The sequence below is a fragment of the Lycium barbarum genome, chromosome 7 (genome assembly GCF_019175385.1).
Source record: "Lycium barbarum isolate Lr01 chromosome 7, ASM1917538v2, whole genome shotgun sequence".
Taxonomy (NCBI): domain Eukaryota; kingdom Viridiplantae; phylum Streptophyta; class Magnoliopsida; order Solanales; family Solanaceae; genus Lycium; species Lycium barbarum.
Genome location: NC_083343.1, coordinates 129,443,137 through 129,469,390, shown reverse-complemented (window position 1 = coordinate 129,469,390; position 26,254 = coordinate 129,443,137). Strand labels below are relative to the sequence as shown.

Genomic DNA, 26,254 nt, shown 5'->3' with positions numbered 1-26,254 from the left:
TAGTGTTTGAGGGTGCTAAACTAAATGGGCTGGGCCTGTGTGGATCATTATATTTGGGCTGGCCTCCAACATTACAACTTTTTGTGCGGATTGCCCTTCAAAAGCACTGGTCTTTAATTTTTGTCCCTTAAATTGGTGGTCTTTAAATTTTGTCCTTCGCAAGAAGCCCTTTAGTTTCGGGTTCAAACCCCCGCTTAATTTTTTTTTGACTGAGCAGGGATTCGAACCCCAAAGGTCATGATATTAGGCGAAGGGCAAATATTAAAGAGCACCAATTTAATGGACAAAAATTAAAGACCACCCCAAAGGAAGGGCATTCTTGCGAATTTCCTTTTAATTTTTATCCTTTAATACTTTAAGTCGCAAATAAGAGGATGAAAACATCTATGACATCAAAACTTACAAAGTTATCGTGCGGTATAAGTTTATATTTTGCATCAAAATAGCCCACATGTTATGCCGTAAAAGGGTTGCTAACGGTAAAAAAAAAACTCAACACGTGTTACATAATTTATGTCGGAAAGGGCATAATGATTTCCTACCAACACTCATGCCGAAAGAACATATGCTGAGTGGATCATAACTTGTGGGATGTTACACAACTTATGCCGAGGAAGGCATAATGTATTTCAAGTCAGCGGGACATAACTTGTGGGATATTATGATATGAAAATATAAACTTATACCGAGTGAAAAATGTGTATTTTCATCCATAAATTTTGCATTAAATGAGCAGCAAGGACAAAAATTAAAGACACTTTGAAGGACAATCCACACAAAAGCTTCAAATTAAAGACTAATGTATATAGCCCAGAACCTTTTTTTATAAAAAGGATTTTTTTACGTTGTATAGCCGTCCATCAAAATTATAGAAAATTATAGCCGACAAATATATATTTTTTATATATTAAATATATGTTATAAATAGTTAGTACATTTTTCTTGTATATTTGATTAGCATCTGTAAATATGTGAGCGGCTAAATGTATAACTTTCCCATTTAAGAAGTTTGATTTTTTGATTAATCGAATAATTGATTGTACTGAAGAATTAGCAAAACCAATACTACAAGCAAGACATTGCATGATTATGGAAGTGTAAATACTAAAACAAGCATTAGTTATATGAATCCTCACGGTATTTGTAGCTTTATTTAAGCTTTGTCTATGCCCAAATGTATATTAAAAAAAAAAAAAACTTCTCTAGCACTAAAATTAAACATAGGGGGGTGGAACCACTTCAATTTAATTAGCAGGTTCAGGCACACCTATTGTCATAAATTTAAACATTGGAGTATAATATCTACCCATTGATGTAGGTACTTGATATTTCACATTTTTTGTCTTAAAATTCTAGATTCGTCTTTGTCATTAAACAATGGTCTAAACACGATGTAGCTACTCTTGAAGGGGGATCAAAATCCCCTATGTCAGAAAGTCTTATACAACTGAGGTAAAAAAAATGTGTGTTATATATATGAATTGTTGAATTCCTTCAATAGTCAAATGTGTATTCTCACGCTATCGGGATAATAATCTAAAAGGTTGAAGTCTTCATCACTTTTGTTAAAGCAAAAAGTGTCAAGAACAACCAGGTTTCATGAGCTTGAAACGAAAAAATATAAGTGAAGAGCATAAAGTATGAAAATTATGTTGGAGTTACTTAGGTCCATTTACTTGTATTGGGCCCAGGCCAATTTTACATTATTTGTATTTCCCGGTTGTACCTGGATGTATTGGTTTTAGTAGTTAGACTAGTTAGCCTTTTACATTTCTACCCTCAATATAAAAAGACTATGGAATGTATAGTGGACTTAGTTGAATGAAATGAAAAGAAAGGCAGTTCATATTTCTCTCTCTCTCTATGTCAAACCCAACTTCGGTTTCTTCAAATAATTTCGCAATTTGTTGATCTTGACATGGTATCAGAGCATGTGTTTGCTCTCGACTGGTGATTCCGCATTCTTCGATCTTGCCCTTAAGATCTGTAGTTGAGTTTTATATTGAAACCCTAATTTTTTTATTTTTCGGTATGGATGAAGAAATCGAGGTGTTTCTTCGTTGTTTTTTAATTGTTTCCAGTGTGTATGCTTCATTATCAAGGAGATCTACTCGAATCTAAGTTTTTTTTCTCTTAAAATTCAGGGTTTCGATGTATTTTGGTGTTGATTTGCTTAAATCTGTGGTTTTCAAGGTTTCAAGATTTTTTTGGTGTTGATTTGTTTGAATCTACGGGTTTCAAGGTGATTTTGTGGTTTTCGAAGTGATATCTGGTGTTTATTTATGATTTACTTGAGTTTGATTGCTACTTTAGGGTTTTCTTCTGCGATTTGTCGTGGATTCATCCTTTATGGGTAATTTCGTTCCCTAACTGCTCTAGGATTCCATATTGTTTTTTTCGCTGCTGTTGTTGATGTTCATCATGCCTCAGCAAATAGATTCATCTAATCCTCTTTACATTCATTCATCCGATATTTCAGGGATTTCTTTAGTTCATGTACCTTTCTCTTGTTCGGGTTTTGGTGGGTGGAAATAAAGCATTATTGTTTCAGTTTCAGCTAAGAATAAGATAGGATTTGTAGATGGTTCGTGTCCGAGACCAGCTGAGGGTTCAGCTAATGTTCTGGGATAGGTGTAACAATATGTTGATATCGTGGCTTACTAGTTCTCTCTCCCCTGATATCGCTGGGAGTGTTCAATACTCTGACATCGCAGAAAGTATGTGAGATCAGTTGAATAAGAGGTATGGAACCATAAGTGGCACAAAAATATTTGAAATTAACAAGGAATTGGCTTCTACTTCACAAGGGGCACTTGGCATAACTTCTTACTTTAATAAACTTAAGAAATTGTGGAATGAATTGGGGGTGATGGGTAACAATCATGCTTATGAATGCATATGTGCTACAAAAATTGGTTTAAAGAAAGAGGATGAAGAAAATAAGGTTTACCAGTGTTTAATGGGTCTTAATGAGACTTATGTTGGGGGTGAAGAGCAACATTCTCATGATGAACCCTCTACCCTGTCTTGAAAGTGTTTATAATATCCTCTTGCAAGATGAAAAACAAAGACAAGTCACTACTACCTCTCATTTTGGCCCTGATGGAGCTTCGTTTAATGCAGACACTTTCAAACCAACATTTGCGCCTCCAAGACATTTTAACCAAAAAGGAGGTGTTACTCATAACAAATAAAAACTAAACACTGATATAGACAAGGACTCTCTTTTATGCACATATTGTAGGAGGACTAGACACACTATTAACTCATGCTATGGGTTACATGGATATCTTCCAAACTTCAAGTTCACAAATACTCAATCCAATACAAATTTCAAGCCAATAATCCCCTAGCAAAGGGTAGAAAGTTTGGTACAACTGCCACTGCCGAATCCACTTCTAGACCACCTGATTTTCGTGCTTGCCAAACTTCTCCTTCTGATTCTGATGTTCAGATTCCTGGTTTAAACAAAGATCAACAGTCTCAAATCCTCATGTTGTTGCAGAAGTGCAATTTTGCTGATCCCAGTTTGCAGTCCAACTTCATGGGTTCTGCCAACTTTGCTAGTAGTGCTTTTACTTTACATGATTATAACTGTGTTGCTTATTCTGCTTGTATGTTGACTAGTGTAGGTAGGAGTATTTGGATAGTAGACTCAGGAGCAACTGACCGCATGACATCTGATAAAGACCTACTTTTTAACATTACCCTTTTGTCCATCCCATACCTTGTTACCTTACCTAATGGTTACAAAGTGAAAGTAACCTCCACTGGTTCCCTTACTTTGTCCCCTACTTTCACCTTACACAGGGTTCTTTACATTCCAACTTTCAAATACAATCTTATTTCTGTTGTTGACACCCAATTTTGTCCCGCCTCTCTTCCAAAATACCTATTTACGCCTCTAATATTTTTAGAAAAATTAAAATATATATATAGTCATTTTTTACTAAATTATCAACTTCTCATCAATACCGGCACTTTATTATTCTGTTGCAGTTACTCTTATTATTATTATTATTATTATTATTATTATTATTATTATTATTACAGTTCACAATTTTTATCATTTCAGTACTTTACCAGCTTACGCACACGCATCACATTTATCTTTGTATAATTAAATAATAGTATTTATCTTACTGTGGATTTTTGAAATATTATTGCACGACTATTACGACGCCATTTTTATCTGAGCATTAATGTTTGCATATTTCATGTTGAGCAATATTTTAACACAAGTTATTTAAATAGGTCTCTTATTCAAATTTAGAAGCCAAACTATTTCTTGCACTCGGTCCGTATTTTGACTTACCGGACCCCAAATCAAAGTCCGATTAATTCCTAATTTTTTTTTTTTTTTTAGACTAAACCATATTTCTTATCTCAATTTTTGATCAATCCATGTTTAATTCACTAACCCATTCTTTTAATATCCGGTCTAAAAAATCAACCCAGTCCATTTATGGACTGGGTCCGACCCATTTTCAGACGAAATAAGGGAAACCCTAAAAGGGTTCCCCTTCATTTTTTTTTCTCCGCCGCTCCCTTCCTCTTTCTCTCTTCTCATTCATCATCTTCATCATCTTCATCATCTCCATCCCCCACCCCGCCGTTCCCTTTACCCCACCACCGCCGCTCCTTTTCATCACCTCGTCCCCACCTCGCCGACGACCCCCACACCGCTACCCCACCACGCTCCTCTTCCTTTTTCCCCCGCTCCTCTCCCCCTGTTTTTTCTTCAACACAAAAGAACCCCCCAAATCCCCATAAATAGTAGGGTTAGAATCGCAGGAAAGGGAGAAAAAAGACAGTTCCTGAACCCCAAAACCCCCCTATTTTGTAGTTTTTTTTTTTTTTGTTGTTGTTTGGAGAGGCTTTGGAAGAGGGATCGAAAACCCCCAAAGAATCTGAAATTTCATTTTTTCTTTCTGGTCACGAAAAACCCCAAAATTACCTCAACAAAAAAATAGTTTATGAAGCTCCTAAATCATTCTTTTAGCAATATTATTTGATATCGAGTCGAAATCCACACCCTTTTTGTTCTTTTTTTTTTGCCCTTGGCATCCGTTTGGATTCGATGGTATACAAATCCGGGATTCGCAGTGTTTCGAAGTAGATTCGAAGTGTTCGAGGTAGATATCGAAACCCCGCTCCCACTTCGCTGCACCCGAAGAAGCTTCTGGTTGGATTAAGTGTTAAATTTCCTTGGTGACCAAGTTGGATAAGTGTAAGCTTTCGTAATTAAAAGTTACTGTACTTGTTTTTTGTCTTATTGAAGTTTGTGTTCTTCAAGGTGCCGATTGAAATATGAATCATTAAAGGTTTCATTTCCTTTACACCTGTTAGAGTTATCACCTTGCTGGCTTAAAGTTGATTAATATGAGGTCTGTTAGGTTGGAGAATATGTTTAGATCTGTAGAAAATCACCTCGTTTCCCTTTGTTCTGCTTCTTTTGGGTATGTGAGCCGTTGTCCCTTTAGCTCAAAATTCGTCCCCTGTACATTTTGGTAAATGAGGAGAGCGTGAATTCTTACTTTGAGTAGAGTGTATCAGTTCTGGCTTTAGCAACTGGACCTTTTAGTATTCATGAGCATGAGTTTTTCCTAAAGTTGCTATACCTTGATTAAGCTTTAACCAATTTCCTAGAGCCTCAGCATGTTTCACCCTCTAGCTGGCTGTTTGGATATTTAAACACTTGTGTATGGTTCTGTGTAATAACATATTCAAAACCTTTGAGTTACCTTTATTTTGGTCGATACCTGCTGTTCAGTTATACACCTTTCCCTTTTGGGATATTTGGGATACTTGCTTTGCCAAAGTATTTATATGCTGCCAGTACATTTTGTAAAGTGTTGTCACGGCTAAGTCATTATTGTCCCAAGTGTCCAAGCTAGTTGTTCTCTATCTCGTTTCTTTCTGTTGGGTTTCCAGTCCCTTGTTTAGATTAGGACAAATATACATATTATATACATACTCCACTGGTCTGCTTTATTTACATTATATTCGTTTAGCCTTATTTATCGATTATGTACTAATCCTTTTCCTTTCGTTTTCTGCATGACCATCGCATACGAGTCCGAGGGACTCGTTCTTCTCCTGCATTCGGTGTTGGGCTAAAAACCCAACGCAATCTCCTCTCGGGTCAATCTATGTCCGCAGCAGCAATATAAAGAAAAATTCACTGGGCCTAAGCCCAATCACGTGAACAGTTCCAGCAGCTGGGCTTTAAAATGGCCGGATCCATTTCATCTTTGTCTTTCTCTCTTCCTTATTTTATTGTTATGTATTTTTATTTGCTTGAATGGCTAACCTTATCCTATTTTATTAACTCAGATGAATCCTAACGAATTAGTAGATTTAGTTTTAGTAATGGGTAGTTTAGTTTAAGGAAGGCTAACAATTAATTTCATAAGTTATTCTCTTGCTTTTTCATGTTTTATTTTGGTTTGGAATAATTGATTTGCAAAAATAGCATGATTATATATTCTAAGTAAAGGGAATCATATTTTATTCTTATTATCATATACATTTTTAAAACGTCACTAATACGCAAGTATAAACTCAAGTATATTTTATAAATAACTCTTCAAGTTTGAATCAATCGCGTCTGTTTTTAGCTGAGCATAATTAAATAAATCAGTAATAAAGAGGAAGAAAACTTACTTTCTTTGCATTCTATTTAAGTCTAGATTTTCTACACCGCCATATTCACATAACATAATCTTGTTTCAAAGTTACTAAAACGTCACTTATATGCAAATTGTTATATTTCTGCAAGTCTTATTTTCAAGAATATTATTACATTTTCATTCAAGGGTTTAGCATGTCCAAGTTTTTATTTTAAATAGCCTTTAAAATCTTCTTTTATACAATACATCATATTTTCTACAAGTATTATTTCAAACGACATCATTATTACTTTCATATAAAGCCTTAGCAACATTTTAAGCTTTATTTAAATTGCGTCTAAAATCCTCTTTTATGCAAACTATCTTTTATAAGTTTTATTTCTAAATAGCATTTCATTTAAAGTCTTAGCAATATTTATCAGTCCTATTTTTAAAAAATGGCATTTTTAGTTTTCTTTTATATTATATTTTCCGTAAATCTTATTTCCACTAATACTATTTTCCATTTTTAAATTTAAACATTATATTTTACTCTCAATTAATTAACCTAAGTTGGCGGATAACCGTAATTTAACGGATTCTAAAGGATGCCTAACCCCTTCCCTTTAGGATAATATAGAGCCCTTACCCAGAATCATCCTGGTTAAGCAGACTATTAACGGAGGTTTAGTTTTAACTTTGCCTTAGTTAACATCTAGGTGTCCTAATTCACCGTCAAATTAATTAGGTGGCGACTCCTTAAAACGAAACAAAATAGGAATCACCAATACGTCATACCTCCTAATTTTAACTTCCGGGTTAAAATGGGGTGTGACATCTGTCTACAGGTTAATTCAACAATTTAACAGTATAGTCCTATTTACCTTTTCTTCTTGCTTGATACACGTCCTTTCGAGGAAGAAGCTTCTGGTTCTTGGTATATTACACCAAGAACTTTATCAGTTCCATCACTCTTCCACCTCACCTTCAGTCATACCTGTTATTAATGTTTCTGATTCTGGTTTGAATAATATTTCTGCTTTACCTAGTACTTCACAATCCATGAATGTTGTTCATTCTGCTGGTTTGCCTGACAATGTAGATTGCAATGTAGATCTTCTTTTTGTTTCATCTAGTTCTAGTCAAGCTTTTAATCCTGATGTACTGTGGCATTACAAATTGGGTCATATTCCTTTTGAAAAAATGTAATGCATACCTGCTATTGCTTCTAAATTACCTTCTAAGCAATCATTTGTTTGTCATATTTGCCCTTTGTCTAGGCAAACTAGGCTCTCCTTTTCAGATAGCTCTTCCCATTCCTCTTCATTGTTCCAACTCATTCACATTGACGCATGAGGTTCATATCACACCCAAACTTATTCAGGTGCCAAGTATTTTCTAAATATAGTTGATGACTATAACAGAGCTACTTAGACTCATCTTTTCTATTCCAAGAGTAATGCTTTTACCTTGCTTAAAGCTTTCATTACTATGTCTAAAACACAGTTTCAGTTGTTTGTCCAGACCATTAGAAGTGACAATACTCTAGAACTTGGGTCTTCTCTCTTAGCTTCTCAATATTTTTCTGATAATGGGATTCTCCATCAAACCAGGGACTTATTATTTGACTCTAAACTTCCTACTAAATTTTGGGGGGATTGTGTGTTAACTGCCACTTACTTAATCAATAGGTTTCCTTCCTCTGTTCTTGCCAATAAAACCCTCTTTGAATTACTGTATGGTTCTGCCCCTTTTTATTCACATCAAAAACCATTTGGTTGTCTTGCTTATGCAACCATTCCTAAGTGTCATAAGGACAAATTTTAGCCAAGGGCTGCCCCTTGTGTTTTTGTTGGATATCCTTTTGGCCAAAAAGGCTATAAACTTTACAATTTGACCACCAAATTCATTCTACTGTCCAGGGATGTCATTTTTCATGAGACTATTTTCCCTTATCATTAATATCCTCTTCCTTCTTCTTTTACCTCTTCTCCCCTATTTTGGTTCTATTCCATCTCAAATTTTTTGATTCCCCTGATCGTACACCTTGCTGTCTTGCTTCTGCCATTGTTACTTCTCCTTCTCCTGTTCCAACTTCTTCTCCTGATCCTGTACCTAGGAGAAGCATCAGATAACATCAAAATCCTTCACACCTTACTAATGATGTGGTTCAGCTTCCACCTTCCCTGTCTTGCTCCTCTACTACTTCAGTTTCTCATGTATTGCTCAATGCAGCAGTTGAGCCTCACTCTTACACTCAGGCTGCTGCCAACCCTGCTTGGCAGAAGGCTATAATAAAGGAGTTTGAGGCATTAGAGGCTAATAATACCTGGGTTGTTGCTCCTTTACCTGCTGGTAAAAAGCCTATAGGTTGTAAATGGATTTTTAAAATCAAACATAGAGCTGATAGGTCAGTAGAAAGATATAAAGCTAGGTTGGTTGTTAGGGGTGACACACAAGTTGAGGGTATTGACTTTCATGAAACATTTTCCCCGATTGTGAAAATGTGTACTATTAGATGTTTGATTGCCTTTGCTGTTAAGAAACAATGGCCCCTTTTCCAATTGGATGTTAATAATGCCTTCCTCCATGGTGATCTAGATGAGGAAGTGTTTATGAGACTGCCACAGGGTTTTTCCTTTCCTCCTTCTTCATATGTCACACCCTTAGTATATAAGTTGCAAAAGTCTTTATATGGTCTCAGAGAGACCTCTAGACAATGGCATGCTAAACTTTCCCAAGCTCTTTGTTCTAAGGGATATACCCGTTCTTTGAATGATTACTCTCTTTTCTTCAAAACGTCCCCACAGTCTACTGTTTTTCTTGATGTATATGTTGATGATATCATTCTCACTGGGGATGATTTGGATGAAATTTCCTCTTTGAAGATTTTTTTGGATGATTAGTTCAAAATAAAAGATTTGGGGTTGTTGCACTATTTTTTGGGCATTGAGATTTTTTATCACTCTTCTGGTCTTTTATTGCACCAGAAGATGTTCATTTCTGACCTCCTACTTGAGTTGTATTGTGCTGATGTTACTCCTGTGGTTTCTCCCTTGGCTCTCACTTAAAAATTACATGTTTCTAAGGGTGAGTTGCTTCCCAAACCTATTCTTATAGATGCCTCATTGGTAAACTCAATTTTCTTACCCATACTAGACCTGATCTTTGCTTTGTTGTCCAACACCTTAGTCAGTTTCTTAAGACTCCTAGGGTACCCCATATGGATGTTGCTTTACATGTGTTGAGGTATTTGAATGGTACTCCTGATGTTGGTGTCTACTTGAATGGTTCCTCCACTTTTTCCTTGGTTGGTTGTTGTGACAGTGATTAGGCTGCCTGCGCAGATTCTAGATGTTTAGTTACTGGTTCTGTGTATTTTCGGGGAATAGTCTTATTAGTTGGAAGTCTAAAAAGCAACCTGTTGTTGCTTTGTCCTCTGCCGAGGCTGAATATAGAGCAATGAGTAAAGTTATGGCTAAGTTATCCTGGATGGTTAGATTGCTATTTGATTTGGGGATGGATGTTGGTCCTCGAGTTCATGTTCTTTGTGATAGCCAGCCTGCCATCCACATAGCAAAAAATCCAACGTTTCATGAGCGCACAAAACACATTGAGGTCGATTGTCACTTTATACGCACCAAGTTGGCTGAGGGGCTCATCTCCTTGCGTCATGTTTCCACCTCTTCTCAACCTGTTGATATTTTTACCAAGACTTTGCATGGTGCTCAGCATCAGTTTTTGCTTGGCAAGTTGGGTGTGTGCCCTCCCTCTAACTTGAGGGGGGATGTTGGAGTTACTTAGGTCCATTTACTTGTATTGGGCCTAGCCCAATTTTACATTATTTGTATTTTTTATTGTACCCGAATGTATTGATTTTAGCAGTTAGACTAGTTAGCCTTTTACATTTCTACCCTAAATATAAAAAGACTATGGAATGTACAGTGGACTCAGTTGAATGAAATGAAAAGAAAAGAAGTTCATATTTCTATCTTTCTCTCTATGTCAAACCTAACTTTGATTTCTTCAAATAATTTCACAATTTGTTGATCTTAACAAATTAAGAATAAGCAAACACATGAAATTAGTACCATAATAATCAAAACAAAATTAATAACTAATTTCATCAGCATCCCACACTTAAAATTATATCTATGTTGATCCAACTTGTCAACAATTGAGATTCAAAGAACTGATCATAATGTCGTTTACATCACTCTGCAGCTTAATTTGTTTGAAGTTCATACTTTTTTGAAGTGTGTAACTTCACTCGTAAAGTAATAATCCCTCGCTTTCCATTGCTTCATTGCTTTAAGCGGCAAAGCAATACTTTTGATAACATTGGTCTTCATAATAACAACAACATAAAGTTCCCATTTGTTACAAAATTGCTCTGATCAATCAAAATTTTTCTTTACCGACACCAACTTTTTGTTTACTCATGCAGAAGTTTGTTGTCTTCCCACTTTACTAGGAAAGAGCTAACAAAATTGAAAAATATAAAGGAAGAGGAGCATCAAACATGTTGGAGCTAAGCTTGCCATTGTCCAAAACGTGGGAGAAGTTGCTTTAGAATCTTGAGAGTTGGGGTCGTCCGATCCAGTGTCTGGTAACGTTCCGTTACCATACACAGGATTTATAATTGCTTGTGGTGGTGAATATAGAACTGGGGTGGTCGTGATCCCTCCACTTGTGTTGTTGTGACCTCCAATTCCGGGAGGAATCGACCCTCCAGCAGCCCTAATCAAAATTTAAAATCCATAGCATTAAACTTGAGACATATAGAAGGAAATAGATAATTAGTTGAAACATAGATTTGACAAGGCTAAAGTACAATCACATCCATAGAAAGTTAAAGTTTAATGTTATGAATAATTTAACATCTTTACACTAATAACATAAAAGAAAATTGTTTACACTTTCAGGTCAACCTTTGATCTACTATATTAGAATCTACTTATAATAATTTTAATTTGAGAATTTAAAATGTAATAAATTACTGCTTTGATATAATTGGTTAAAATACACTAATGTTATGAAAAATTTTATATTAATAATAATAATGAATGTAAATTTCAATTACTTTCTCCATCTACTTTTACTTGGCCACTATACTACAAATAGATGTCCACTTTTACTTGTCCAGTATGAAAAAAACAAAAACTTAATTTATCATTAATTCATAAATCACCCTTATTATTAGCTATAGTTATCTCCCAATACATTTCCCAGAACATTGAATTTATTATATTCGAAGGGTGATATAGTAAACTTATTATTTAATTAATTACTCCCTATGGTTCATAATAACTGTTCATACTTACATAATCAAGAAGGAATTAACTTTATTTTTTCAGATTTGTCATTATAAAGTGTTAAGCGATCAAATCTCAATTCAATATGTCAAGTTAATAGTAATATGTAATTTTAATTAAGGGTAGTTTAGTCTTTTTTTTTATTTGGAATAAATATTTTTTAAGAATGTGCTAAAGATTACATGGACACTTACTTTGAATTGGAGGGAATATTTTTTATGAAATGTAAGTCAAATATAAACAAATAAAAATGGATAAAGGATGATTCATTTAAAAAAAAAAAAAAATACCACGTAATAAGGCACTATGGACGGACAGCATTTTCCACAAAGGCAAAGCTCAATCCAACACCCAAAAAAGAGGAAAAGTTTGCTAATACTGTTCTACTTTACAGCTTTTATTTATTATTTTTTGAAAAAAAAGCAGCATTATTACGTAGCTAAAGTGGAAGAAAAAACACTTTTTTCAACAAAATAAATATTTTTGTTGTTGGTTGCAGGTACACAAACTAATATAAATGGAGGATTTTTAATTCAACAGGTACCACAAAATAATCACATCGAAGGAATACCAACAAGTAGCGAAACATAGTATAATCAGGCAGCATAAATTACAACTGGTTGGAGACACTTTTGACAAATGACATGAAGTGGAATTACTCCTCTTAATGATTGAGCACATGAAACACAACAGACCTCTTGAGTACACATGGGCATACAATTTCTATTTAGTGGTTGTTACTTAGTTGGTGGTATTAGCACCCCGGGATGCTTATCCTATTGATAACTGGTCATTAGTTAGAAAATGTATTGCCTTGGTGCATATAGAGAACCAAATATAGAGCAGATATAGAAGCATAAGGTCTTTATGGAGCAATTATTTCAAATTTTATTCTATTAGTAATTTTTTAACAATTTGTAATATCAAATTAAGACAAGTTATAAGTCTTAATTTGATCATTAGTTTAAATTTTGTATTTTTCATTAGCCTTTTTGGCTACAATTGTACAGACTTTTGAATTTCTTGATAAAATTTATAAATTAGCCCTAGGCCAAAAGCCTAATGGACTTTAATTTTTTTTTTTTTTTTTACTATTTTCTTCCTTTTTAATATAAATTTTAAGCACGAGGGTATTAACCTGTGATGATGAACAAAGTCATTTGAAATTTATTGGTCTCTATTGAAGACCAATTCAAAATTTTAATTTTATAGAGCTTCTTTACTTATTGGGTTTCGTGTTAGATCACTTTTACATACTAAGGCTATTTTTTCACTATACAAATAGAGAGTTTGAGTTAAAATTATTAAATTTTACTGAATCTATAACATGTATGTACATCCACCCCCGTTCTCTAGCACTTTTACCCTATAGATTTTGAACACCAATTTGTATGTTCCAATATTCAACACCAAAAGAAGATAAAAAGAAAAGAAGAAAAAGATGGAACGTACTAAAAAGAAATATAAAACTGAGAAGAAAAGTAAGCAAATCAAGAATGGAACAATTTAAACATTACCTTGGAGAAGCTGGGTAAACACAAGATCCATAGCCTACAATAATACCCAAAAAAAAAAATTAATCAACTACCCCATGTCAAACTAAGCTAAATGTGTAAATATTATTTATGCTACCAATGCAGATAAAGAGTTTATATTATATTTACGGTTAGTTTTATTTACAAAACTTTTGCTCCATCAAATCGTATTACTTCTTGCAGTAGGTAATCTATTCTATTTTCAAGATTACAAATTTCACATATTAAAGAAGCTTACCTGTAGATGCTCTTTGATTCACCTGATAATGTATAAAGTTCTTTATACTAATCGTATATAAAACTTAATGTATAAAAATTCAGGTCGGAGTCGGAATTTAGTCAAGCCTCGGAACAATACCGAATACCGGATGAAAAATCAAAAAGAAAAAGAAAAAAGAAAAAAACTTACTTGGGTCAGTTTTGGCAATAGTAGCAGTGCCAGAAAATTGACAAGATCCAGGGGCCATGTTGCTCCTCTGATAGAAACTATTGAATGCATAAGAAGCATGATTTTGAATAGTATTAGGAAGATAACAAAGCCCAGTAGATTGAATTGGTGCACAATCAGCACCATAGCTACATGCATAATCCAATCCTCTTTGCAATGCTTGATTACTTGCATCACTTCTAACTATACACCATGTAGCTTCTACTTTAACAACAATAATATTTAGGCTGCAAAATATGACAACAAATATCAACACTTCCATGAAATATAAAGGTCTCTGCAAAATCGCAAGATTATATATATGGGGGCTAACGTCCATCCAGTGCCAAAAGGTCAAGAAAATTGGTGATTTGAGTTTGCGCATGGGTTGATAAATTAAATCGCTGTTTTATGGTAGAATTTAATGTGAAAAAAGTAGGCGATATTTAAATTTTAAATTCGCCGCTATAATTGTGACTTGTGAGAGTTGGGACTAAGGAGTAAGGGATTTGGTAAAGCAAGAAATAAGAGAGGGAAAAAAAAAGGAGAGGAATGATTTACAAGTGTGAACAAAGGAGGCTGAGAAATATCAAGTGGAATGATGATATATGTAAGTTTTTTATCTTTTTTGCTTTCATGGGTGTGTGTGCTCATGTCATCTTTTTCTCTTTTTTGTCTTTTCAAATATACTCTTTTGCTTTGGGAGCTTGATTCTGCCCTATGCTTTCATATTTTAGAATCAATTGGTATATTTGCCTTTCCAACTTTAGATATGATGATGCGTGTGTGTACGTATATTAGTAAATAGTCTCACGCTTCGCGCTGTCTAAACTATTTCATTGAATTTACGAAATGAGTTTTTCTAAATATCTAATTATTATAATAAAAACAAAAAAGTAGATTTTGGGAAAAAAAATTAATAACCCGAACGTTAATTAATTGAGTCAGAACTCTTCATAAAGTAGAGTATAGAAAAGATAACATGGTGACATATGTCAAGGAAAAAGCGGAAGTAGCAACCTTTGATAATTTTTCTCTCCATGTTATCCAAGGTAAACGTTGTTAATTTTTCATTGATATAATTACCATCTCAAAGTTGATTGCGCGCTCCTTCTAAAGTAATTGCACGTTTTTATTTTATTTCGTGTTGAAAAAATTTAGAATCAACTATATAATACTCATCTCAAGAACTTCATTAATCGAAATGAGTGCTTGAATAGCACCCCGGTATCTTTCTTAAATGTGTAAGAAAAAATATATAGATGATCAGTTAATTGAGCAAAAGGTTGTTTTAATGAACTATTAACTATTAATATTGGTACCTTGATGTGCCATTTATTAAAGTTATATGTCACACCAATAAAATAATGTTAATTATCATAATTTAACATTCATTTGGGAAAAAATGATACTCAAATCAGCATAGTAGTGTTAGGTCATTGTAATGTTCATGTAATCTTTATGTCTTCATTAGAGTTGACAAAAAGAATTCCAAAGATGACACAATCAGTAACTGAAAGAAGATGCAATAATGCGGAACTTATCCGAAATCCTTTGGTAGCTGCTAGTTCACCTTGTGGCATTTGCTGATACAATGATTCATATAAAATTCTTTAGAGGTCTGTGGAAATCCGGAATATAATAGTACCATCAGATTCCAAACCTAGGAAAAATGCCGTTGCCCAATATTCACCAGAATCACAACGATAAGATAAAGGAACATACTTCCTCAGGAGGGTCTCTCTTATGACCAGACAGTCAAAAACCTTCTGTCTCCTCTTCTTCATAGTGTTGTCTACATTGTTGGTTCCTTTCTTATTATCCTCTTTGTCTTCATTTACAACTTTCTGTACAACAAACCCACTTAAAAAGGAACAAATCAAACAGTCAAATAACAAACACAACAAAAGCTTACAAAGGTTTAGGTCTATCACCCCTCAATAAGCAAATGTCAATCCAGCGATGTATTGAAATATTGAAATATATTTCTTTATAATTGTTCTGAACTTGTCTCTACCAGTTGTGCATTTCTGAATTTCATAACATCTCAATAAAAAAATCAACAGAAAAGTAGAAAAGAGAATGAACTAAATATCATAAGCAGAATACAGGTAATTAGAAAATGGACAGATTGTATACACTGAACCGGCGGTGATCAATTCTCCAACGTCTTTTCAAAATCTTAATACTCCAAAATGCCCAAAATATGAGAAAGAATCATGAAGTAGTCATTAACTTTCTCATTCTAACATGATGAAGAACCAAAAAATTGAAAACACATTTTTCAGAAAAAAGAGTTGCCATATCAAACGCTATTATATGACGACAAAGGGTATATTGCAAATACAAAATACAAGAAGCTAGTCGTTCAGAAGGAAAAAAAAAAAAGAACTGAAGTGAAACATGCATTTGCAGCAATATCATAGTTAATATTCTTGACAATTTGTACAAAGGATTAGAGGGTCTTCATCACCCTTTTCGAACTCCCATGGGCAACGATAGGATAGGAACATTGAAGATCTAATTATCTGCTCGCTGATTTGTACGTTTTCAAGCTTAAGTGACGTGACCTTTAGATTTCTACAGGTTCATGATCAGTTAAAATAAGCATCTCGTATTCTTTTTTCCACAATTAAGTTGGAAACCATTTGTAGATGTAGTTCCTCTTCACTATTACTTTCTCACATGCAAGAAAATATTCCAAATGCAAAATCTGTAGTGTTGCAATGAGGTAATAAAGGCAGTCTACTTTACCCTTGTTAAAATTGTCAACCAAGAGATTTGAAGACTTATGAACTACGAATACCAATAAACTGCTCAAATAACTCAAACACTGACACTCTAACAAAAACGAAAATGATTTGGTGGTCCTCATATTTTATGGTATTTTATTACACTATCCACAAAATAGTGTTACACTTGATAATTACTTCCAATTTTGCTTGGCAGAAAATGCCACCAGAACTGACGATAAACTACATAATTCATAGGAAATGCCAGCCAGAGCATATTTTTTGGTCAGTAGTATATAATGCATGACAATGTTTATCAAGTATTCAGCTTACTGCTTTATGTATAACAACATGGGTAGGAGTAACAACGGATGACTAATCAAAACAGAAGGAAGATTGTAGATGATAATTCGGCATTTGTGTAGCATTAGCCTTGCAACAAACAGGTAGAGCATACTTGTTAGATTAAAAAACCTTTTTAACTGCAAGCTTATCACATAGATCCATCTTTGTTAAAAAAAAAAATGTGAACTAAATCAGGAACATCAATACAAGAAATGAAACAACAACTTGACAACATCATACCACACAAAAAATTACGACGTGACTGAATTTTAGAGTTGGAGAATGAACGGCTCTCGATAGAGAGCTTAAGACCTTTTTTTCCTTCCTTTAAAAATAAGAAAGTTAGAAGGGATGATTAGATAAATGAAAATAGAATGTTCACACTAATTAAATTGAAAATAGACCAACTGATCTCAAATCTTACCTTCTAACATAAAAATTCAAACTTTTTGTCATAATCCAATCGGGGAAAATTAAGAAGATCAGTAACACTAAGAAACTGAAGCCAAATTGCGTATCTGACCTGGTCATTGATAAAGAAATAAGCTTTGTTTCTTTCTTTGTTTAATATATTTTTGTGTTAAGATGTCCCTTCAGTCGAAGTTCGATAAGGCGGCCGGTGATAATTTCCTATAAACACTTTTGATTAAAGGCAGGAGAAAATTCATGAAGGGCATTGCCCGCATTCATCAACCTTTTCTTTACTGATCACAATCAAGATTAATTAAATCTGCTTTCTTTTATTTTGGCTGCGCAGACCTTTTGGCCATTGTTGATTCGTGTCAATTTCAGTTGAAAGTGGAAGCTTATCCTTTGAGTGGGTCCCAGTCCCACTCAAGTGTTGTTTATTTTTCTCTTTGATACTTCACATTTTTTACTCACACAATTAGCATACAGTATTCCTTTATAAAATTATTAATTGTCCCAACTTAATTAGCAAACATTATCCTTCACAAAATTACTCACACAATTAGCATACACCATCCTTCTGAATTATGACGGAAGAGATTAGTCGGACAGTAAGAACAATTAGCATAATTCAGAAGGCATGCTACAAGTTGCTCCGAAAAGAATATTGGACGAAATACTGAACCAAAATAATATCTTATGATTATGTAAGTATACGTGGCTCAGATATGGAATCTTATATATTCTGCGCAACTTTCTTTTAAATTTCCAGTCCCTTTTTACTTTATTAGAAATCTTATAAATATTATGAGTATTAATAGTACTAAATTTCATGTAATAATTTTTTGTCATACATTATCCACTGATTTAATTATTGAATGATTTTTCATATTATATATAAGGCATTTAACTGTTTTAAAGAGCTCAAGAATATTCTTCCGTCATTTAAATGGAAGAAATTGCAGGTATATCAACCTCAAAGAGACTAATCCATATGAACTTGAATGCAACATTCTGTCAAACATGTCTATACTAACAAACTATAATGCAAAATCTCAAATCAAAGTTGTTGCTCCAGAAGTATGATGTCTCGCTTGGAAGAAGAATAAAATTTATGAAATAAGAATAGGATTTCTATCTAAATTCTAAAGCTACTTTTATATAATTAGAGATAAAAGTTAATTTTGATATGATCATATTAGGTTATCATGCTTGGGCCCATGCTCACCACTGATAACTTGTAACTAGTGTTATATATACACGCAAAAACTGATTCAACCAGCATTATTATGATTTGAAAAGAAAAAGAAAAGCAAAGACAGATTCAAGTGGAATAAGGATATTGCGTTCTTTATTTGTTTTTCTTCTTTGTTGTTTTACTTGTTTTTTTTCGTCTATGGGGTTTGTGCTGTATTATCTTTCTCTTTTTAGCTTTTTAAATTTGCTTTTATTGGGAGTTTGAACTTCAAGGTTCTTTTCGTTCCGATCAAAGTATACATGTATTATAATACAAACATTGCAGTACTTGATAAATATTGCAGTATTTCCCTTTTATTGTTGAAAGTTTGTATTATCATATTAAAAAAATCTAAATGGATATAAATATGTGTTTGAATCTAAAGTGGATTACAAACTTTGTGTTAAATAATAGCCTTGTCTTATAGTATTACATCATTATGGTCCACCAAATATTTGTTTTTTTATCACATTTGATTTTGTAAAAACATTTCAATTATATTAACAACTTTCACAACGACTTTGAAAGTAGAAAGCGTAATCAAGCAGAAGCCAAAAACACTTAAAAATATGTGAAACAAGACAAAATTGATCTTAGTAGTTAATACCTATTGCCTAATATATTCTCCATCTTCTATAGTTGAGGTGGAGGGTTCAAATCAAACCCCATCAGTAGCTTCCCCTTCCCGCCCCCTTTCCCTAATGTAATAAAAAATAAGTACGTTGCACATTCGGTTACATTTGAACCCAAAGTTTTAGACAGAGAGTGTGTGTATATGAGTGTGTGAAAAATCGTCAAAATGCTAAAAATATTAGAAGCTGAATCCATAATTTCGAAAGTGCAATAGGCTCTATCGTAAGAAACTAAACGTTGAACCCTTCAATTAAAATTCTAGATCTCTAAGACAATTGACTTTTAACAATCATCAATGATCTTTTCTCTCTGTATGAACTGTGATAGTTTTGCAAGAAAATTCCAGTTAGCCGAAACAAATGATAGATGGAGCTTCTCTGTAGGCCAAAGTATTAGTTCATCACTGGTTATAGTTTCTTCAGATCCTAATCATTGTGAATCCAAGGTCATCAGGATACTAACAGTTAGAACACCTGATAAAAGATCAATCTTATACCTTAGTACACTGAACGCTCACCTAATCTTGAATCTTGAAACTTTGACTTTCTTTTTCAATCAACTGAATACCAAAATTACTGAAGCAAAATTCTCAATGACAACGAAAACGCCAACACAGTCCTTTGGTGCCAAGGCTTCAGAAGCAAAACCAAGCTACCGGCAAAATTATATTTCAAAATTGCACTTGTCGAAGATATGATCAAGGCTCAATTAATATCATCGGAACAATGGTGTATGTACAAGAAAAACACTCATTGGTACTTTCTCAATCTGAGAGCAAGACATCCACCTCAGGATCCTCAGGTGTGTCAGCGTCATAGTCAGTACTTGTTAGCCTGGAGGAAGTTTCGAGTCGAGAAGTACTATGCAAAATCTCTCCTCCAGTAGAGTTATCTACTTTCTCACATATGCATGGAGATGGATTTTCATGAAACACACCCCAGCTTGGACCGATCTCCTTTGGCTCCCCCATGAAGCCTTTCTGATATTTATTGACTCTATATACAAATTCCTTGTGTGACATGTAATTTCTGTTTAAGAACAATCGATACAGTTTCCTACCGTTTGGGCGAATGGTGGGTTTATGACCAAAATATCTCCTGCATCCAAAAGAAAAAGACATATTAGTCGTCCGCCGAAATACCTATTTTGCACAAAAAAGTGAAATAGGAGAACGGGAAGCAGCAGACCTTCGCCCTGCTAAAATTTTCGCCATGTTTCCATGGTTGTTGGTGACAAATACATCACTTTCATCACAAACTATGAAATCAAGAGTAGCCATTCTAGATGAAAATGCAGAAAATGGTTCTAACTCATCCTTGCTGGCAAGGGTGTCCTTTGTATAGAAGTTTGGAAAGAGGGCCTTCAATGGAGACAATGTCTCTTCCCCTCCATATATTTCACCAGATGCTACGTATATATGAACATCTTCGCCATATCCAAGTGATCTCAGAATCAAGCCGACTTCCTCAGGAGTCAGAAGGCATCTTCCATGTCTCCTTGCCTTATCTGGGTGACTTTCCTGAAAGCATATTGGAAATAGAGTCACATATCATATTGTCCGAAAGCCAGGATGAGAATTGTCTCAACCTAAAAATGCTCCTTATATTGGAAAATGTATGCATGTATGTTGTATCTATGTAGTGTGGTGTGTGTGAGTGCATGTGCGGATGACCAAAATCTAGTTTACAACCCCAGACTTGTTGTGTCGGACTTGATTCTCTTTCTGATGGGTAATTCCTCTCTGTATTCCAACATACCCAGTGTAATCCCACAAGCGGGGTCTGAAGGGTAGCGTGTACACAACCTTACCCCTACCTTGAAAAGCTGAACCAGAAGTGTTTTTTTCCCTTTCTTTTTGATAGAGAAAACCTAAAATTGCAGCCCTTGGCATTGGTTCAACAGTACCCACACAAGTTCGAACCCTGCCAGTATTTATGTTGAAGGGGGTAGAGGGGCGGGCACATAATCCCCGAGTTTTTAACCTGTATGCAAACCAGAGATGGCTTACTACGGGGTATTTAAACTATCCAAAAGAAAAGAACCAAAATTTATACTTGTACTATATTGATTGTCAGAACTTCAGTGCTTAGATGGAACAAATGAAACAGTCAAATCTTTGAAGCTCATAGTTTCATAAACCATTATGAGGATATGATTTGAAGCAGATACTTAGGTACTTACATGTAAAGTTTTCCACTTCTTCCGTATCTTCCCCAATTCACTCCTCTCCTTATCACCCCCACCGTAATAGCATCCTGAGAATGCAAGCATATCGGGTTCAAACCTGTTAATGGAACCATATTCACCATCAGCACACTATCTTCTCTTTGAATTTTGGTTAAAACATCCATCAAACTCCAGGAACCAAAATCCTCCCAGCATCAAAAGTTAGCATGTCAGCAATATAAGAGTATAAAACAAGTAATAAGAATAAATGGCCATAATCAAAATGATATGGCGTTTGTTTATCAACATTCTTAGCATCATTTCTCATGTTTGATATACTGTTCCTACAAATTCAATCGTAACTTATACCCAAGAATCTACATGCTAGTATAATCTTGGCTGTGTAAATTATTCAACTTCCTGAAGAGGCAATAGACAAATTAAATAGCAGAAGTCTGAGCACAATAGTTATAGTAAACATAAGGAAATCAAACAGGACAAAGGGAAAAGTGAAATAAAACTAGAAAGAGAAAACCATAACATAGCTAGATCAAATACCAACTGTCTGTGATCATAAAAGAGAAAAATAATCAATGTATATACATGAACTGAAGACTAACCTTAGGTGAAGAGCAATAAAATGCTTGCTCCTAATCCTCATCCGCTGGACCAATTTCTCACCCATTCTCAGTATAGGGTCAGCAAACTTCAATGCATGATAATTAACTCTACATCTAAGCTTTTGCAAATCTGTATCCAGACTATTTGCAAGTCGATAATCAAACTTGGTGATCTGTACAGCCTGTTACAAGAAGGAGAGGCTATACAGGTCTAGAAATATAGATCAACATTCAAACATCTTATATAGAGCATGGAGATATCCTTATCCAGGACTTAGCTTAATAATTTCTGATTATGCATTTGAAGAATGGTTTCCCAATTGACTGTGTACCTAGTTCTGGAAACCAATCTTCAAAAATTAAATTGAAGATCAGTAAACTGATTCAAGTCGAGTTGTTAACAGACCAGTAAATCTGATTCAAGTAAGCAACAATAATCTCCTTAACCTCTAAACCTACAGAGTTATAAATAATAATACCAGATTTTTTATGGAAAAGATTTTTTCAATGGGAAGTTTTCCTCAAACCTCTACTAGTCAAGCTCTATTCTCTAACAACCTAATCTCTAGAAGGTATTCTCACTTGAACATGCGGTGTCATGACAGGGTTACTCTTAGGTTTTTTCACATTCATTTAGACTATACTCACACCCAAGCTAAATTATATTCCATCAAAATGTTCCAACATATTTACTGTCACATGAATCAATGATAGCTATACCAAAGTGTCTTGTAAAAGATTTACATTTTTGAACGACATTTGTATTGAAGTTGAGAAAGCAGCACTTGAAGTTGAAGTTTTACTTTTAAGACAGTTTTTGGAAGTTGAATTGGCTTGTCAACATGAACTTCAGTTGGAAAAAGAGTTGGGTGAAATTTGAAAGTTTGTGAGTGGAAGTTGAAGATTTGAAAAACTTCACTTGGAATACACATTAAACCACTATTTCAATAGTTCGCTTGATGTTCAAATGATATTTCACTCGAAAACCAAAACTTCATGTCAAATTACTAGTTGCAGATAATTATTTCAGTATTCCAAATACTGTATAAATTCCCCAAGATGATTCAGGCCATGTATGAACTATCTAGTGCCCCAATTCCACAATCATCGAATACATTTTTACCTTTCATAAGCCATAAGTTGACAAAGATATATGTTTTACTACAAGATCAATACCCAATTATGCAGAGGTGATGCAATTCACAACCATGTCAAGTAATAGCATTCCTTATAGTGTAAAGAATAAAGAAAAGTATGATTAAGAAATGTCCTCATGCATACAATTGGAGGAAGAAATTTAAGGGACCTGATATACTTACATGTTTCTTGTTAAGTACAGGCAATACACGATTTATATAGCAACGGCCGCTGCACTTTCTAGGAACTCGCATTCTATAAGGTGTCCAGATCTGCCCTCTTCTGAGTGGGAGTTCCTTTACAACTGAAACATCTTTTGCTAGATATTTTATAAACCAATCAACATCAAAAATATCAGAGAAGCCGCTGCAAGGTAAAGGTATAGTTCACTTTGCAGTCACTTGTAGGATCCAACTCTAAAATATGTATAAACAATAAGCTAAGAGATATTAGAAGTAACCGATATGTAAGGAAAAAGCGAAATATCATTTTTCAGCTACACACCTAGAGTCTTTCCAAAAAGAACTCTTGTCCAGCTTTGGCACAACAAGAGTAGCATTTAAAATGCGAGCAGCAACAACAACATCCGTTATCTGTCATTGAGGTGACTGTTAAATACAGAACCATTCTGCTTTCCATGCATCAACCTGATTTCTTAATTGAAAGCCAGTGCAAAGCACATTATCTTACCCCGGTTCTTTGTTGGTTAAGACCTCCACTTGTTACAATCGACAAGTAACGATTTGGATGAGTGATTTCCTGTGCTTCTGCAAATTTTACAATGACTTGAATTAAGAAATGCCAGAGTAAAATGAGATATCCAAAATGCAGTACCAATTAGTTTCTTCCATACACACTTCGAAATTTGTTACTAGCATTACTGCATCCAAAAAAGGACTTGGAATTTCTGGAACTCCACATTTCCCTATCATATACTCCTCCTCTGGCCTTGATCTCAAAAAAAAAAAAAAAAAAAAAAAAAAAACACACACACAAAATTTAGAAATTATGCTAGAAATCCAAATAAAAATAGAAACTATATAGAATAAAACATGAAGGCACAGATTAACCGGAATATGCAATTGAGAATCTTCATCAATCGCATTAGCATCATCATCATCTCCCTACAAATACAACATGTCAATCAAATTAATACTTCAAAACACACACGCAAACACACTTACCCATTGTATCTCAAAAATGGACGTGCATTAACTCAGGGGCGGATCTAGACCTGATCACAGGTTCACGTGAACCAGTAGCTTTTGATCAAACTCTATACATATATTAAGAAATCTATTAAATATCTATAAATATTTGACCGTGAATCCAACTATTATTGTATTATTATAACTTGAGTCGCTGTAAAAACACATAAACATCAAATCCTTAATTAGTACACATTTGCATTAATTGTCTATTATAAATATGTAGCAAGAAGCATAAACATCAAATTTTGAATGTGCATCTTCATTAATTGGTCTGATATAAATATTGTAGCAAGAAGCATAAACCTCAAATTTTGAATACGCATCTCCATTAATTGGTCTGATATAAATAATGCAACAAGAAGCATAAACATCAAATCCTTTAGTAAGCATCTATATTAATTGGTCTAATATAAATAATGTAGCAAGAAGCATAAACACCAAATTCTGAATATGCATCTACATTAATTGGTTTAAAATAAATAATGTAGCAAAAAGCATAAACATAAAATCCTTCGTATGCATATGCATTAATTGGTCTAATATAAATAATGTAGCAAGAAGCATAAACATCAAATTCTGAATACGCATTTACATTGATTGGTTTAAAATAAATAATATAGCAAAAAGCATAAACATAAAATCCTTCATACGCATCTGCATTAATTGGTCTAATATAAATAATCTAGCAAGAAGCATAAATATCGAATTCTGAATACGCATCTGCATGCATTAATTGGCCTAATATATATATATATATATATATATAGCGAGAAACTAGCTAGGCTGAGTTAGAGTGATGTACCGAGGAATCACGACGACGGGGAAGAATGAAGAGACGATTACTATCATTAGGAGAAGGAGCGAGACTCGAGAGGAAAAAGAATAAGAGAAGAAAGATAGAGGCAACGGTGATGGCGGGGAATAGACACCGTCCACGGCTGAAAAAGTGGTGGTGCCACAGAGAGAAGGCCATGGGAGTGGTGGTGAAAGGAAGTTTTGATTATCCTCCAGTTTGCCGATTAAGATTGAGAGGGAATTACGCTGTGTTAATATGTGCAAACTCACATGCATGCATATAGTTGAGACTAGTTTGTATTGAAAATAGTTTGTAAGCAATGTTTTTTTATACGTAATAAAGTAGAGAGGCTAGATGCTATTTGGAGAGTCAAATAACTTTTTCTTTTGACTAAGTTTTAAATATAGATTCTTCGAGTATTTTATAATAAAATTTACATATTTGAAAATTATATAAAAAACACTAATCTTACTATAAATCTGCATAATTAATAATTCACAATATAAAAAGAGTTTGAAAAAAATTGTAGGCAAAGAATTACCTGTTTGACTTCTCACATAGGTCAACCCTCATATAAATTGGAACAAAGGGAGTAATAATAATAATAATATTAATAATAACAATATCATCAATAATAGCCTATGCTTGATAATATTTCTAAGGGGGGAAAACAAAAAAAATCCTAGCAGTATAGTAATCTCTCTATCCCAACTTATATGTTATAGTTCGAACTTCGATATAGCCAAGCAGTTTAATTTTGATCATGAATCAGACATGGAATCTTTAAAATAAAATATATACATATTTGTAGAAGGCACGAGAATCGAGAGGTTAAGAAAAGAAAGACGATAGATCAGGCAATGGTGACGGCCGGGATTAGCCACCGTCCTCAGCTGAAAAAGTGGTGGCGCCGCCGAGAGAAGGCCGTGGGAGCGGTAAATCTCTGGACAATTTTTGCTACATGTGGTAATACGTGTGAACTCATCACTAGATACATGAGACTATTTCTATAGTGAAAATGATTTGTTACGTGAAAATGACACAAATGATCCCTTTAAGTATTCATTTAGCAGTTTTGTTC

The 26,254-nt window shown here is 34.1% G+C and overlaps 2 protein-coding genes across 2 annotated transcripts; both read right to left on the bottom strand.

The window, feature by feature from the left end:
- Nucleotides 1-10,697: 10,697 nt before the first annotated feature.
- On the bottom strand, nt 10,698-14,521 carry LOC132604384 (PLASMODESMATA CALLOSE-BINDING PROTEIN 3-like). The gene is made up of 3 exons (XM_060317875.1): nt 13,871-14,521; nt 13,444-13,477; nt 10,698-11,351 (listed from the first exon to the last, which is right to left on the bottom strand). Exons 1-3 carry the CDS (start codon nt 14,271-14,273, stop codon nt 11,093-11,095), a joined length of 696 nt encoding a protein of 231 aa, XP_060173858.1. The 5' UTR covers nt 14,274-14,521; the 3' UTR covers nt 10,698-11,092.
- Nucleotides 14,522-19,355: 4,834 nt separating this feature from the next.
- Nucleotides 19,356-25,411, bottom strand: LOC132602644 (O-fucosyltransferase 16-like). Its single transcript, XM_060315449.1, has 10 exons — nt 25,180-25,411; nt 24,237-24,290; nt 24,024-24,114; nt 23,857-23,933; nt 23,671-23,759; nt 23,349-23,532; nt 22,030-22,211; nt 21,425-21,527; nt 20,431-20,762; nt 19,356-20,340 (listed from the first exon to the last, which is right to left on the bottom strand). Exons 1-10 carry the CDS (start codon nt 25,348-25,350, stop codon nt 20,007-20,009), a joined length of 1,617 nt encoding a protein of 538 aa, XP_060171432.1. The 5' UTR covers nt 25,351-25,411; the 3' UTR covers nt 19,356-20,006.
- Between the last annotated feature and the right edge of the window lie 843 nt (nt 25,412-26,254).